Here is a 17473-nt window from a genome sequence, read left to right on the forward strand (position 1 = left end):
TTGCATTGAATGTGTAGATCAATTTAGGAAGTACTGCCATTTTAACAATGTTAAGTTTTCCTCCACAAACACAGGATGTATTTGTACTTACTTAGGTTTTCTTTAATTTCTTTCAATCGTAGTTGTGTTGAATGCAGAACTACTTTGAATTAATTCTAAGCTATTTTTATGCTACTTATTGCTTGACAAATATAATTGCTTTTAGTTTTTACTGTAGTTTTGATGTAATGTGAAGTGTATTTGGACCATGTGAAGCTTATTTCTGCCTTGAAATTTAGTATAAATGGGTTATAATAAAATCTCATTGTGCTAATTTTTTGGTTATGTGAAATAGAAAATCAATGTAAATTAAAAAATTCATTCCGAAATGTGATAGATGTTGAAGCTCTTCTGGCAAATGGTTATAAAGAAGAGTATATAATCATTCTACTGAGAAAATATAATCAATAATGTGAATACCTAAGTAGTTTATTTTACATATATATCTCTTTATTTATTTATTTATTTATTTTTGAGACAGGGCCTCACTCCTGTCACCTAGGCTGGAGTGGAGGGGCATGATCATTGCTCATTGCAGCCTCAACTTCTTGGGCTTAGGTGATTCTCTCATCTCAGCCTCCTGAGTAACTGTGACTAAAAGTGTGCGCCACCATGCCTGGCTAATTTTTTGTATTTTTAGTAGAGGTTTCTGCATGTTGCCCAGGCTGGTCTCAAACTCCTGGACTCAAGTGATCTGCTGGCCTTGGCCTCCCAAAAAGCTGGGATTACAGGTGTGAGTCACTGTGCTTAGCCTTATGTTTTATGATACTTTTTATTATATTACAAAACATATACAATTGTAAAAAACTTGTGAAATGTAAAAGAGGACAAAGAAAATAGAAAAATTATTTACGATATAATTCCTGAGTAAACACTGATTACATTTTTTTTTTTTTTTTTTTTTAAGAGCCTGTTGCCCAGGCTGGAGTGCAGTGGCACGATCGTAGTTCACTGTAACCTCATACATCTCATACATTTTGATATTACTACTTCTGGTTTTATACATATGTGTTCATTTTGAAACAAGGGAGTATAATTTTATAACAATTATTTTCATTTAATGATAATGATCTGATTGCAATTATTGATCATTTAGTTTATTCCTGAACATTTTATTTTATGTATTTTTGCTGTTGTGAGTGGGATATTTGTTATAACTTGGCATTTGTGCATACATTCGGTTTACCTATAGGAAATTAATTTTTGCATACAATTTTTTAATTGGTCCACCTTACTAATCTTACATTTTTTTGTTTTTTTCTTTGAGACAGAGTCTTGCTGTATTGCCCAGACTGGAGTGCAGCGGTGTGATCTTGGCTCATTGCAGCCTCTGCCTCCCAGGTCAAGTGATTCTCCTGCCTCAGACTTCTGAGTAGCTGGGACCACAGGCACCCGCCACCACACCGAGCTAATTTTTGTATTTTTAGGAGAGACGGGGTTTCACCATTTTGGCCAGAATGGTCTCGAATTCCTGGCCACAGGTGATCTGCCCACCTTGACCTCCCAAAGTGCTGGGATTACAGGTGTGAGCCACCATGCCTGGCCTAATTCTTACATTATTTCCAAGAGTTTTCCCATTGATTAATTTTGGGTTTTTGGATGCCCAGTTATATCATCTATATGTAAAGATAATTTGGCCACCTCTTTCAAATACTGATGTCTTACTTTACGGACTAATAAAATTTACTAGCAGTTCCTTCTCAGTGTTAAATCAGCAGGGATATCCAGCCCTTTGCTCTATCATTGACTTCTTTCCTTTCCTTCTGCCCCCTTCCTCTCTCAAGACACCATCCTTTCCATCCAGGCTTTACAGTAACCTGCTAACTGGTCCCCTCAGTTCTCCATTGCTCCCCTCCATCCATTCTCCACTGAAGCAAGTATGATGTATATATTTAAATGTCTTGATTAACTATCACTGTCTTCTCTCAAGCAGTGCCAGGCATTGTTTTAAATGCTTTGTGTTTATTCTTCACAAACCTGAAAGCTTGTTCGTTTTAATCTTTGTTATAGATGAAGAAAACAAAGCTTTTTTAACTTCCCTAAGAGCACATAATTAACAAGCGGCAATGTAAGTTTACCCCTGTCTTTTTGCCTTTAAAGTCCATCTTTTTTTTGGCAATGTGAGTTTACCCCTGACTTTTTACCATGAAAGCCCATCTTTTTTTTTCTTTAATTGAAAGTCCATGTTCTTAAACTTAGATTTTCTTGTTTTAAACAAACTTCCTCTTCATTCTTTGTGGTTTTTTTTTTTTTGGTGGAGTCTCGCTTCGTCACCTAGGCTGGAGTGCGGTGGTGCAATCTCGGCTCACTGCAACCTCCGCCTCCCAGGTTCAAGCGATTCTTCTGCCTCAGCCCCCTAAGTAGCTGGGATTACAGGCACATGCCACCACGCCTGGCTAATTTTCGTATTTTTAGTAGAGATGGTGTTTCACCATGTTGGTCAGGCTGGTCTCGAACTCCTGACCTCGTGATGTGCCTACTTCGGCCTACCAAAGTGCTGGGATTACAGGCGTGAGCCACCGCACCTGGCCTCTTTGTGTGTTTTCTTATGTCTTTTGTCTGAGTTGCATGGGGCAGCTTGGGTTTCCAAGAACTTTCTTAGCTAACTCCTCTGTTCCTTTATCCATGCCCCTTCCTCACTCAGTTTTGGGTAATTTATTTTCCTTATTCCTTACTTCACTGATTTACTTTTCTATTTTATTTAGTTTGCTAGTCATTGTTTCTTTTAAGGTTCTTAAGCATAAATTCTCTCTCTCTTTTTTTTTCCCCTGATGGGAAATACTGAGGCATAGCACTAGGAATACAAATTATGTTTAAATAGAGCACAAAGAACCATCTCAAAGGAATAACTGATGGTGAATGTCTGCTGATTCATTTCATTATGTATCAACTCTAACTAGGCTTAATAAATAATTGAGGTTTAATACTTAGGTAGCATGTCTGTATTTAAGTCTGAAAATTTTTTTATGTTACAGCTTCAATTTCACATTGAATATTCTGTAAAGCAGAAATAAATTGATTAGCATTCTGTGAATGAAAAATAAAGCCGTTGGTCAGGCACGTGGCTCACGCCTATAATCCCAGCACTTTGGGAGGCCGAGGTGGGTGGATCACCTGAGACCAGGAGTTCGAGACCAGCCTGGCCAACATGGTGAAACCCCGATTCTACTAAAAATGCAAAAATTAGTAGTGCATGGTGGCATACACCCGTAATTCCACTACTTGGGATGCTGAAGCAGGAGAATTGCTTGAACCCAGGAGGCAGAGGTTGCAGTGAGCCGAGATTGTGCCCCACTGCACTCCAGCTTGTGTGACGGAGTGAGACTCTATCTCAAAAAAAAAAAAAAAAAAAGGCCAGGTGTGGTGGCTCACGCCTGTAATCCCAGCACTTTGGGAGGCTGAGGCAGGTGGATCCTGAGGTCAGGAGATTGAGACCATCCTGGCTAACACGGTGAAACCCCCGTCTCTACTAAAAATACAAAAAAATCAGCCAGGCGCGGTGGCAGGCACCTGTAGTCCCAGCTACTTGGGAGGCTGAGGCAGGAGAATGGCGTGAACCCGGGAGGTGGAGCTTGTAGTGAGCCGAGATCGCTCCACTGCACTCCAGCCTGGGGGACAGAGCGAGACTCCGCCCTAAAAAAAAAAAAAAAAAAAAGAAGCCATGCTGTTACGGAAAAACCAATTTGCCTCATCACGGTTTAGAACATTGAATTGTAAAGGTCTTTTTTCTAGTCCTAGCCAGCCTTAGTGGTAACACGAGCAATTCAGTTACTTTCTCAGAGTTTTATATTTTTATCTGTAAAATGGGAATGATGGTGCCTACAGTTTAGGATTTTTGTGAAAATCAAATGAGACTGCAAGCATCTTGAATAGCGGTTGAAGTACATTGATATAGGTGATATTTTACAGTGGTGTCTTCCTCAGCATCTTATTAGTTCAGTGTTTTAAAGATCTACATTAGTCACAGAAACAAAGTCTAATTTTTGTTCTTATTTCAGATTACAAGTGGACGCCTGAGTCAGCAGGACCTGGAATCCCAAATGAGAGAGCTTATCTACACGGACTCAGATCTTGTTGTCACCCCCATTATCGACAATCCAAAGGTGTGGAAAGATACTCTAACAACTGAGTTGTAGACTTTACTGAGATCTGAAATCTGCATGAGATTTTCATTCAGAATATTATTTACTGTATAATCTTTCCTGTTTCTCTTGTCTGCTTCTGTTTCATTTGTGCTGCATGTCTGCATTTCCAGCTCCCCCTCTGTCTGCCTTCACTTCCACTTCACTGGAGTTTTAAGTTTTCTCCCCTCTGTTTTGAATGAGTCAGCTCTGCGTCTCACTGCTGCTTGCTTCTACATGCCATGGAGGGGTTGCCAGCCTCTTGACCTCAGACCTTAGCTCTCAGTCCTTTTGTTTCTCCGTATGCACTAATGTGAATCACTCTAAATATTCTAGTCTCTGATGTATTTTGAAGGCAGAAGCAGTCAGAGGGCACTGCTCACCAGGCTGGGCTGGGTAGGCAGATCACACAGAAGCTGTACCCTCTCACAGGTTGTTAAGACTGCAGGGGAGACGATGGGGAGACACTCTGGGAGCTTGTGGAGTCGTAGTTCACAATGTACTTCTAAACCAGTGTGAATTTTTTTGCTTCTTGTCTTTTGGAATATAATACTTTATTGCTAGGGGATAATGAGTATCTACTTTAAAAAACAAATTCATTTCTAAGTCCCTCTGTTTTGTCTTGACTTCCAGCTCCCCAACATACTCACATTCCACTACTTATTCTCTATTTTAATTTTCCTGCTTCTTTTTCTTATTTTTAAATGTCTTTTTCTGTATTAATTCACGACTGTTTTTTCTTATCTCATTGGGAACATTACTGTGGTTTAGACCATAAAGGTTCTTGGATTCATGTTTATTTTCTAGATAGACAGCATTTCATATAGATTGTTTAGCTATTTTTCATAATGGAGCTACTTCTTTTCGTGAGTTCATATGTCTGGCAGGGTAACTTTAATGTGCTAAGTTTGATGAACATTGGGGCATTTTCAACGTGGGCTTTCTAGAACAATTTGTGTTATCTTTACCAGGGGTGTCCAATCTTTTGGCTTCCCTGGGCCACACTGGAAGAAGAATTGTCTTGGGGCACACATAAAATACACTAACGATAGCTGGTGAACTAAAAAACAAAAAAAATTGCAAAAAAAGTTTTACAATGTTTTAAGAAAGTTTACAAATTTGTGTTGGGCCACATTCAAAGCCGTCTTGGGCTGCATGCAGCCCGTGGGCTGTGGGTTGGACAAGCTTGCTTTAGACAATATTCTGTGTTTCTTTTTTTCCCTCTTATAACCATATTTGATAGTTTCTGGGAAGCCTTAATCAGTAGAAATTTTTGTGTTTAACTTTTAATTTTAAACTACTTTTAGTCTTAGAGAAAAGTTTCAAAAATAATTGAGAGTTTCTGTATACCTTTTGCCCAGCTGCTCTTAATGTTCACATCTTATAGGTCTATAGCATAGTTAGCAAAACCTGGGAATTAAAATTGGTATAGTTAGTCAGGCGGGATAATCTCTATCTGTTCCTCCTTTTGGAGGGCAGTAGAATGTGCTAATTGGAGTTGCATAATACTTGATTAATAATTGCACACTTTCCAATTCATGCTATTATGGCTTCCTGGAGTGGTGTCTTCTCTGATATAACCATAAAGTTCTAACCATCCTTCAAGACCTCAACCCACCTTCTGCCTCTTCTGTAAACCCGGTCCTAACTATATCAACTAAAGTGCTTGCTGTATTCTCTAAACTACTATTTACAAAAAAATTCTTTCTGTCCAGTGTTTTCTCTGTAGTTATGTCCTGCATGTTTTGAATTGTGAAATATTTTGTTGTTTATCGAATGTTTGTCTCATCTTCCCAACTAGGATGTCAGCTCTCTGAAAATAGAATTGTGTCTTTTATGTCTTTGTATCCCCATTAGCACTTGGCATAGAGCCTTACCTTGGCAGGTACCCAATAGATATTTGTTGAATGACTGAATTTCTAATTAGAGGTAAATTAGCTAAACAGTAAGCCAAGATAGGAGTGAATGTTTTCTATGAAGCTTTATTTTATTACAGATATCAATTGAAATGATTTTTAAAAATAAATTATTATCTATATTTGTATGTTTTAATCCGAAAAGTCGTTGTTCTTATTCTTTTTGGTAACAAATTTTACACATTCTTTTTTTGTCCTCATTGATTTATTACCTGACATAAGGGATATATAAGGAGACAGATATCCATCTTAAAAATTGTCTCAAAAGCTTTCTTTTTTTTTTAACCACAGATAATGAAACAGCCACCAGTTAAATTTGATCCAAAAATATTGCATCTACCAGCATATTCAGGTAGGATCATAAAGGACTTAACGAATGTAGATTCTTTGTATACAGATACAAATATGAAATTTATTTGCAAATAGAATATTTATATGTGAATAACTAAATTTATTTTATCTTGACAATTGGCTATATTCTTGAGGCAGTGTTATATGAATTGTAAACAACCTGTAATTCATTTGTGCCAGCTGTTGACATTTCTTAGCTGAGTCTGGGCTGCCCTGTCCTCTTGTGGATGAGGAAGTTCCTGTAGATCTGGGCAAGTTTTCCTGTAGAGTGGGTAGGAGGTCTTCTCCTCCCTTCCCTTCTTAGAGCTGGTTGAATTTCCACCATTTATGGCTGGTATAGGTGCACAGGGTTGCGGACAACAATGAAGGATTGGGATTCTATTAGAGGGACCAGAACATTTGAGAATGGGACTAGGTGGTTCATGACTGTGGAGGTGGTCTGGGAGTGGAGATACTTAAGGGATAATTATTACATTTCTGTTGAGTTAACGAAAGTCTTATTTAGGGTGGCCATCAGAAATTTTTACATACCTTAAACTGGTTTTTTTGTTTAACAAATTATATTTTAAGCTGTTAAACTCGATTTGGGGAAAATTATTCATCGTGGCTAGAGTAGAATTTATGATTTGAAGTAAATTTAAAATATATTTAGGTTTAAATAAACCAGCTAAGGGTTTATATTGGTCAACTTAATTACTGATAAAAACAAAAAACAAACTGTGTAGAAGGACGTTTTTGAAAGGCCAAGTGAAGCAAAGTATTATTAATAGTGCTTTCAGTGCCAAGTAGGACTATTTACGCAAACCGAGAGAATTATTACCTGGAAATACTATTTCCCTTTTCTTCTTTGAGTTATTTAGGAGATTATATTTACAATTTATTTTGTCTAAAGATAGAGATCAGCCAAAATATGTTAATTTTAGGGGGTATCACATTTCCTAGATTTTGCCTTTTTTTGTATAAGGATTTGGAAGTAGGAATTTCAGTTGATTTTTAGCTATCATGTTATTCTCGTTATTTTTTTTACAATAATTTTATTGGAACTTTTTAAGAACTGTAGGATTTGTGCTTTTCTCAATATTTGAGAGTTGATTTATTTATACAAAGGCTCTTTTGTCTTTTACTCCAGTTGTATTGAACTTTGCATTTTGTTGTAGTATAGGTTGTGGGACAGTTCTGCTTTAGACATCTGCTTTATTTGAAAGTATAGTTTTCCATTGAAGTGGTTAAAAGTTTCCATGGATAGATAAAGAGATTAGGAATATAGAAGGACAAATAAAAATAGTATCGTCTTTGGAGTATTTTTGGTTTTGACGGTGTAACATTTGTCCTCATCTTAGCTGTTGTAATTCTGTGTTTATTTCTCATGTAATGTTTCCAGCAGTTCTTTTTCTCATCATACATACTTTTATTATTTTCTTTCCATGGCAGTGGATAAGTTATTATTTCTGAAAGACCAAGATTGGAATGACTTTTTGCAACAAGTGTGCTCGCAGATCGACTCCACTGAGAAGAGCATGGGGGCCTCCCGAGCCAAGCTGAATCTCCTTTGCTATTTGTGCATGGTGGCTGGTCACCAGGAGGTGGCCACCAGGCTCCTCCATTCCCCCCTGGTAGGCCTCTGTGACATGCCTTATGCATTTTAATTTGTGTTTTTATAGAGGCTCAAACAAGTGTTAAAATATCAATTTGATTTAACTACCACGAAAAAAACTGATTTATCACGATTTTAGGTTTATGAAAATTATCCTCTGCTTAATCCTTAGGTCCTAAAGTAGATGACAGTAGATGGTGATTTTGAACTTATTTTGTTTGTTTGTAATACTCAGGTTTCCATTTTATGTTAACTTGTAAGATTTAAAAAAAAATCTGAAATCAGGCTGGGCGTGGTGGCTCACGCCTGTAATCCCAGCACTTTGGGAGGCTGAGGTGGGTGGATCACCTGAGGTCAGGAGTTCGAAACCAGCCTGGCCAACATGGTGAAACCCCGTCTCTACTAAAAGTACAAAATCAGCTGGGTGTGGCAGTGCACTCCTGTAATCCCAGCTACTTGGGAGGCCGAGGCAGGAGCATCACTTGAACCTGGGAGGCAGAGGTTGCAGTGAGCTGAGATGGCACCACTGCACTCCAGCCTGGGCAAAAAAAGTGAAACTCCATCTCAGAAAAAAAAAAAAAAAAAAAAAAAGTGTTATCATAAGACAGACCTTTTACCTTCTCATTAGTGACTGGATGAACTCCCCATGTGGAATGGGTTGGGGGTGTCGGTTCCTTTACTGGGGCATCTGGTAAACTGCAGGGTTTCTCATGTGACATTGAAGGAAGACATCAATCCTCTAAGACATTTTTTTTCCTCTTCCCCTGGGAATATTACTTTTTGGACTCTCTTGGTCTATTGGTAAGCTCAGAGGAATTTGTCAGAGTTTTTTTGGTTTTTGTTTCTTTTGGCTCATGTTTGAGCATTGATTGGCAGAGTTTTTGAAGTCATCCTCAGAAAGGAATTACAGTGGTTTGGAGGTGTTTTCTATAGTGGTCCCTCATTTGGGAATTGGCTTGAAAAAAATTAAGTTCATTTGCTTCCAGGATAGTATTAAGGTTACTTTTTTTGATAGTTGGTGTGTGTCTATCAGGTAAGGGCAGTCATTTAGCGAATATAAAGTGGTAGGAGAAACTAAATGTACTGTTACCTAGTTTTTATTTTAATCTTATTCATATACGAGTGCCTTTGTAATTTAGTAAATATCATTTTTGGTGTACAGTGTAAATTTCCTTTTTATAAAGTCCTGAGCTGTTAACTTTGCTGTCATTTTCTGTGTTTTGTGACTTAAACATTTTAATTTTTTCTTTTCTTTACATTCAAATTTTTTATTCTAGTTCAAATTGCTAATCCAGCATTTGCGGATAGCCCCAAACTGGGATATGTAAGTAACATTTATATTTTAAAAATTATTTTTCATGACTTTATTAAGTAGTTACAGAGTACATATTTATCAAAAGCAGAGTCCTAAATAATTATCATAAATTATTCTGACATAATGATGACTCTACTCATAGGCAGTTTTTATGGGCATTCCAATTATAAATTTTAGAATATTAAAAATAGCCCTTCTCCTAATATTATAAATACAATTCTGGGATTATCTAAGGTACTCCTGGAAACTTTATTAACTGTTATTGTTTTTTTATTTTTGTAGAGACAAGGTCTCTCACTATGTTGCACAGGCTGGTTTTGAACTCTTGGGCTCAAGTGATTCTCCCATCTCTGACTCCCAAAGTGTTAGGATTACAGGTGTGAGCCGCTGTGCCTGGCTAACTGTTACTGTTTTGAGTATTGATTATAAAATACTTAAACCCTCATCCCTGTGTATTAATTTAGTTATACTTCCTCGAAGTTTCCCTTGGCCACCCTTATCTTTCCCTCATGTAGCACGTAGCTTCCCTAGATGTTATTTACAATCTAATGGGATTATGATTTATAAACTCCCGATGCAAGGAAGTGTCCTTGCTTTTTATAGAAGCAACATACCAGGTGGAGAGCACGGTAGATCAAGTGTTAGAAGGCTCTGGGTTCTGGTTGCCAATAAGACTTGGCCAAATGATTATCTTTTTCTCAATCTCTGCTTCCTGGGGACTGTGGGTGGGACAAGGAAATGGCATAGGTTTAGGATTCAGACAGACCTGGATGTGGATCAAAGATCAGCTTTCTGGGCCAAGTACTTTAATTGCTGAGCCTCAGTTTCCTCATCTGTAAAATTGGGATGGGGTAACTACTTCATAGATTTCTGGTAATTATTCAACTTTGAATGAGGTAAATATATGAGATACCTTGTATAGTGCCTGATTCTTAGTGGGTATTTACAATGGGGTTGGGGTTGTAGAAGTTGTAGTTATTATCATCAAGCTTACTTATCTCATGATTGTTAGGACAGGCACATGAAAAAATGGAGGTGAAAGAATTTTGTGGATGGTGGCAGTGGTATGATAATAATTATTCTTCTATGTTGGTGAAATATGGGTAAACCAATAGAAGTTTAGAAAATGCTTAATAATAAGGGTAGTTCTTACTATACATCTTCTAATGTTACTCTCCCAAAGTAAAATCTGGTGATAAAAAGTAGGATTTTTAGGTAATGGTTGAGTATTTAATACTTTGAGAAGGCTCATGGTATGCTCATTAAAAATGAATCAATGAAATACTTATTTTTTTTTTCTTTTTTTTTATTATTATTATTATTATTATTATACTTTAGGCTCTATGGTACATGTGCGCAACGTGCAGGTAAGTTACATATGTATACATGTGCCATGCTGGAAATACTTATTTAAACACTTTCATTTAAAACGTGTTATATCCTTGAATGGGGTGCCCCCTGCTGACATTTTAAAACAGACATTCCAGATCATTTCCAAGTACAGTCATCCCTCTGTATCAGCCCGGAGATTGGTTTTAGTGTCCCCTTGGATACCAAAATTCACACATACTGTTTTTTTTCCCCCACTTTTAAAAATTGGAGTTTGATTGTAAAACAGTTTTAATTTGAATAAAATGATACTGAGGTAGACAAGTTCTCTGGTAGGAATCCTCTTTTATTCTTTCTCTATTCAAAGCCACTTCCAGTGAGGTTTTCTCTGACCTCAGGTTATATTACCTTGACAGCATATGATAAAGGGTCCTTAACTTAGTCTGGGAGATAATTATTATTGACGTAGATGTATTTATTCTTTAGTTTTGTTTTGTATGTAAAAAATTAGAATCACATGATATAATTTTATGTTTGTTTTCCCCTGTAACATATATATTACATATTTTAAATGTTACTAACATTTAAAAATAAAATACATAATACTTAAGATAAACTTTTTATATGTTGTGAATATCTGATCATTTTACTATTTTTGGATGGTATTATAATGTTGTAAACAATATTTTGATGAACATTTTTGAGAGTAAATCTTTGTGCCTGCTTTTTCTTTTTTTCTTTAGGGAAGATTTGTAGAATTAGAACAGATGGATAGAAGGCAGTAAATATTTTTGTGACTTCTGAAAAATTGCTGAAATACTCTTAAAAAATTGTATCAATATATAATCCCAGTCAATGTGTTTCAAATGCCTTTTGTTAGAACTTCCAACATTGAGTATTTATCAAATTGTATATCCTTTTATCCTTGCCAGTCAACTTTGAGGTATAATTCACATATAGTAATAGTGTAATAGTATAATTTAAAAAATTTGTTAATTGTAAATTGTGCATAATTTAAAATGTTCCATTTTAGCCATTTTTATGTGTATAATGGCATTTAGTTCATTCTCATTGTTGTATAACCATCACCACTATTCATTTCCAAAACTTTTTCATCATCTTAAACAGAAGCTCTTTACCCATTAAGCAGTAACTTCCCCTTTCCCTTCCCCAGTCCTGGTAATCTATACTCTACTTATTCTATCTTTGTGAATTTGCTTATGGTGAGTACCTCATATTGCTACTGAAACATCAAGGGGTTTGGTCTAGGTCCTGTGATAGCACAGAAAGCCAATCACGGAGACAATGAGTGTTGCTAGGGAAGAAGGCTTCAATTGGGTGCTGCAGCTAAGGAGATGGGAGATCAGTCTCAAATTTGTCTCCTCAACTGACTAAAACCAGGGCTGTATTTAGCAGAGAAGAAATATAACCACGTATGGGAAAACAAGAATTAAAGAAGGGTGAGGAAGAGGAATTGGTCAACAGGAAGCAGGTAGTTGGTTGGGCAATTGTAATGGGTGAGGGGGTCTGGTGTCTTATGGTCCAGATATGGTGATGTGGTAAGTTTCAGTTCCTCGATAACTATCTGGGAGGCCTGATGGTTGGTTTCCCAAGAAAGGAACTCAGATAAGACAAATGTAACTTTCTCAAGTTTTAAGACTGGGAGGGTCAATTTCTACGTTTATTTTAAAAGACTGTAAACATCAGTTCTATAGGACAATTGGGCTGGTTTCATTTGCAAGGTTCATCCATGTTATAACTAACATGTGTCAGCATTTCATTCCTTTTTAAGGCTGAATAATATTCCATTGTATGCATATACCACATTTTGTTTATCTTTTCATCTGTTGTTGGGCACTGGCTTGTTTATATCTTTTGGCTATTGTGAACAATGCTGCTGTGAACATTAGTGTTTTCTGTTTTTATTTTTTGCTAACAGCTATCCTGATGGGTGTGAAGTAGTATCTTATAGTTTTGATTTGTATTTTGTGACTAGTGATGTTGAACATCTTTTCGTGTGATTGTTGGCTATTTGTATATCTTCTTTGGAGAAAGATCTAGTCAAGTCATTTGCCAATTTTTGAACTGAGTTTTATGTTGTTGAGTTGTAGGTATTTTTTATATATTCTAGATATTAACCCCTTGTCAGATAAATGATTGCAAGTATCTTCTCTCATTACATAGGTTGCTTTTTACTGTGGCAAGTGCCTTTTTGAGATATGAATTTAGGAGGAATTTCTCTATTTTTCAAATAAGAGTTTTATACTTGAATAAGGTAAAGTAAATGCTCATCCATCATTAATTTTTTAATTAAAAACATAGTTTTCCTTTTTCTTTGCTGTAGTTCTCCTCTTGGTTGATTAGATTTTATCATTTGGTAGGTTTTTTTTGTTTGTTTGTTTGAGACGGAGTCTTGCTCAGTCACTCAGGCTGGAGTGCAGTGGCACAATCTCAGCTCACTGCAACCTCTGCCTCCCAGGTTCAAGTGATTCTTCTGCTTCAGCCTCCCGAGTAGCTGGGATTATAGGCACCTGCCAACATGCCCGGCTAATTTTTGTATTTTTGTAGAGACGAGGTTTTACCATGTTGGCCAGAGGGTCTTGAACTCCTGACCTCAGGTGATCCACCTGCTTCGGCCTCCCAAAGTGCTGGGATTATAGCCGTGAGCCACCGCGCCTGGCTGGTAGTATTTTTTGTTTGTTTGTTTTCAAGAAGGCCTCTCAGTGGCTTACCTCTGTGCCATGCTTTGGAGTTTGAGCTCTCTTCCTTGTACTAACTGTAGCTCTGTAGGACTTGGGGGTAAACCTTACCTTTTTTTTTTTTTTTTTCCCTCTTCTGTGTGACTTGTTTGAGTTAGCTTTTCTTTTCATTCCAGGCCTGTAAATTTTACTAGATTGTCTCTAGGAATCTCTTTTTACTAATTTGCTCCTGCCTGCCTGCCTGCCTCCCTCCCTCCCTCCCTCCCTCCAGTCCCGTCTCGTCCCGTCCCTTCCTTCCCCGCTCCCGTCCCTTCCTTCCCCGCTCCCGTCCCTTCCTTCCCCGCTCCCGTCCCTTCCTTCCCCGCTCCCGTCCCTTCCTTCCCCGCTCCCATCCCTTCCTTCCCCGCTCCCGTCCCTTGTTTCCCCCTCCCGTCCCTTCTTTCCCCCTCCTGTCCCTTCCTTCCCCCCTTCTGTCCCTTTCTTCCCCCACTGTCCCTTCCTTCCCCCCTTCTGTCCCTTCCTTCCCCCCTCCCATCCCTCCTGTCCCTCCTGTCCCTCCTGTCCCTTCCTTCCCTTCTTTTCTTTCTGTTTATTTTGAGACAGAGTCTTGCTCTGTCGCCCAGGCTGGAGTGCAGTGGCGCGATCTTGGCTCACTGCAACCTCTGCCTCCCGGGTTCAAGGATTCTCCTGCCTCAGTCTCCCGAGTAGCTGGGATTACAGGTGTGCGCCACCATGCCCAGCTAATTTTTGTATTTTTAGTAGAGATGGGTTTTCACCATGTTGGCCAGGCTGGTCTCGAACTCCTGACCTCAAGTGATCCACCTGCCTTGGCTTCCCAAAGTGCTGGGATTACAGGTGTGAGCCACGATGCCTAGCCTCTTCATCCCTCCTTTAGCTTTTATATTATTTCTTATATTTCTTCCTATTTCATCCTTTTTCTGTTCCTGAAACCCCTACAGGATGGGTGTGGGAGTTTGTATCTCTTGGCTCTTCTTTGAAATTTTCTTTTGCTTTCTCACTTTCTCTTGTTTATTGAGATACAATTCACATACCATAAAATTCACCATTTTAATGTGTACAGTTCAGTAGGTGTTAGTATATTGAAAGTTGTTTAACCATTGCCATTATCTAATTTCAGAACATTTTTCTCACCCAGTGAAACCCAGTACCCATTCTTCTCCAACCCCTGGCAACCACTCATCTACTTCCTGTCGGCTGATTTGCGTATTCTTGATATTTCATATAAATGGAATCATACAGTATGTGGCCTTTTGTGTCTAGCTTCTGTCATTTAGCATAATGTTTTCAAGGTTCATCTGCATTGTGGAATGTGTGAATACTTCATTCTTTTTATAGCTGAATAATCCTTGTATGGCTATACCACATTTTGCTTATGTGGTCTTGATGGACATTTGGGGTTGTTTCCACATTTGGCTATTATGAATAATGGTGCTCTGAACATTTGTCTACAAGGTTTTGTGTGAACATATGTTTTTATTTCTCTTACAGTAGTGAGATTGCTGGATAAAATAGTAACTCTGTGTTCAACCTTTTGAAGAACTGCCAAACTCTCTTTCTTACACTTTTGTTTTAGGTTCTGGGGTACATAATACAGATTTGTTATATAGGTAAACTCATGGGGGTTTCTTGTACAGATTATTTGGTCACCCAGGTACTAAGCTTAGTAGGTACCAATTGTTATTGTTTCTGATCCTCTCCCTCCTCTCACCCTCCAACCTGAAATAGGCCCCAGTGTCTGTTGTTCCCTCTTTGTGTCCATGCAAACTCTCTTCTTTTATTGCTGTTCCTTGACTTTATCTTTGAGCTCTCAAGCTTGGTATTTATCCCCACTCATTTTATTATTTAGGATTTCCAGTTAATTTTTTAATTTCAACAATCATATTTGAAAGGTTTTGTTCATTTTCTTTTTCTCTGATTGGTCCCTTTTCCTAGCTGCATATATTTGGTGTATCATATACTTCTGAATTTGAGATAAATATCAGGATTATAAAAATTCTCTTCTTGGGGCAGAATTTAGAATTAAATATTGTTATTAATATTAAAGGTTAAACATTAGGATTATATAATATAAGCCTGGAACCTGGACTTTGAAAAGAGGGAACAAAATTAGGATTATAAACATAGTATTCTTATCTCTTGAACTTGTAGGTCACTTTTTCATCATGGTCCCGCTTTTTAATGCTGTTTATTTCTCAAATGCCTGGTGATCTCTGGTTCTTAGTTTATATTATGAATAAGTGATTAAATTGATTGGTATAGAAGTTGGCAATATGAGTTTCCTTTATGCTTGCCTAAGTCTCTTTCTCCAATAGCCTCTCCTTTAAATAAAGGGTTGGTATGTGGGTAGGTGGGGCCTGTTGACTGGTTGACTTTAATTTGGAATTCCAGCTGGCTGAAGATCAGGTAGGCAGGCTGGAGGCCTCTGCAATTGCCAGGGTGGATTTTTCTTTGGAGTGGAGTTGGCTTTCCTCATTTAACCCCTTCCCTGTTTCAGTATCTGGTGGACCACAGTCTCTGCTTCCCACATCCACACCTATGTCCCACCCCAAGGTGGATTGCTCACTGTAGGAACAATTTTCCGCGTTTACCCTGGAGGCCAGGGCTGCAGGGTTTATTCTGTGTACCAGGGAAGGGTGATGGAAAAGAGGCAGGACCTGAGTGACTCAACTGTTCCTTGTACAAGGACACAATTGTTCTTTGTGCAGTTATAATCTGATGATTGTCCTGTGGCTCATTCTTGCTTTCTGTCTTAGTTTGTTCCAAGTCCCTGAGGCTTCCTTGGGAACGTCTGTCTACCTGTGATTCTTAGACAGAGGATTCCTTTGTTGGTTCTCTGTCAGTCTTAATCCTATCTATGCATGTCATCTGAGATTTTCTCAAACTTTCTAGTCCACTTTTAGCCTTCCTTTTTGCTTCCAGTTATCATTTAATAAAAAGAACTTGTATTTTAGAGACTCTAGAGGGATCAGAAAAGTGAGTGTCAAGTGTTTAGTCTGCAATCGTTAAAGACAGAGAATGTCTCATAAGTTTAGATCTGCATTACATGATTATCATTTATGGATGCTTTCTTTACCTTTCCCTTTTATTTTTTCTTTTGTTTCTTTTCCTTATTTATTTATTATTATTTTTAGAGACTCACTCTAAAAAAAAATAGGGTCTCACTGTGTCCCCGAGGCTGAAATGGGACTACAGGTGCATGTTACCATGCCTGGCTAAATTAAAAACATTTTTTTGTTGTTGTTGTGGAGACAGGGTCTCACTTTATTGGCCAGGCTGGTCTTGAACTCCTGGCCTTAGTGATCCTTCCATCTCATCCTCCTAAAGTGCTGGGGATTACAGATGTGAGTCACTTTACCTGGCCAAAGTTTTCATTTTTTAATATGATGTATAAGGAATATAGAAGTGCTTTTTTTTTTTTTGAGACGGAGTCTTACTCTGTCACCCAGGCGGGAGTGCAGTGGCACGATCTTGGTTCACTGCAACCTCCACCTCCTGGGTTCAAGCGATTTTCCTGCCTCAGCCTCCCGAGTAGCTGGGATTGCAGGCGCCCACCACCACGCCCAGCTAATTTTTGTATATTTTAGTAGAGATGGGGTTTCACCATGTTGGCCAGGCTGGCCTTGAACTTCTGATCTCAAGTGATTCACATGCCTCGGCCTCCCAAATGCTGGGATTACAGGCATGAGCCACCATACCCAGCAGAAGTGCTTCTAATTTCACAAGTGTTTAGGCTTTTTGGTTTGTATTTGTTATTTTTACTTTTCTCCTTTCACTACATCAAAATGAGTCCTTTATAATTTCTGCCTTAGGGAATTCTAATAATTTATCTTTGTGGTCCAATATAAAATCATTTTTAATGTATGCCATGAATGCAGTTAACTGTTAATGATAATATAGTAATAGTGGCTTGCTCACTCAGCACAAATTGTCATGACACAATGGTAATTTCTGCATGTGGATTGTCTCCTGATCCTTAGAACAACATGAGGTACATATTATTATTGGTCCTACCTGTTGTGCCTACCAGGCATGTGAAAGATGAGTAATTATCCCAGGATATTGTCTCCCTCGCCCCCAGTGGTGGGGCC

At 38.1% G+C, this 17473-nt stretch overlaps 1 protein-coding gene and 1 pseudogene across 6 annotated transcripts in view; both read left to right on the top strand.

Annotated features, from left to right (window-relative positions):
- ULK4 (unc-51 like kinase 4) overlaps positions 1-17473 on the top strand; it is a 722036-nt gene that overhangs the window by 60510 nt on the left and 644053 nt on the right. For all 6 annotated transcript variants that reach the window (XM_054482410.2, XM_054482411.2, XM_054482412.2 and 3 more), the window contains exons 13-16: positions 4038-4142; positions 6368-6428; positions 7859-8040; positions 9299-9345. In XM_054482410.2, the coding sequence (XP_054338385.1) occupies positions 4038-4142; positions 6368-6428; positions 7859-8040; positions 9299-9345 (395 nt within the window). The remainder of the gene's footprint in view (positions 1-4037; positions 4143-6367; positions 6429-7858; positions 8041-9298; positions 9346-17473) is intronic.
- On the top strand, positions 5594-5736 carry LOC129034408 (U8 small nucleolar RNA; annotated as a pseudogene).

The sequence above is a fragment of the Pongo pygmaeus genome, chromosome 2 (assembly GCF_028885625.2).
Source record: "Pongo pygmaeus isolate AG05252 chromosome 2, NHGRI_mPonPyg2-v2.0_pri, whole genome shotgun sequence".
NCBI lineage: Eukaryota > Metazoa > Chordata > Mammalia > Primates > Hominidae > Pongo > Pongo pygmaeus.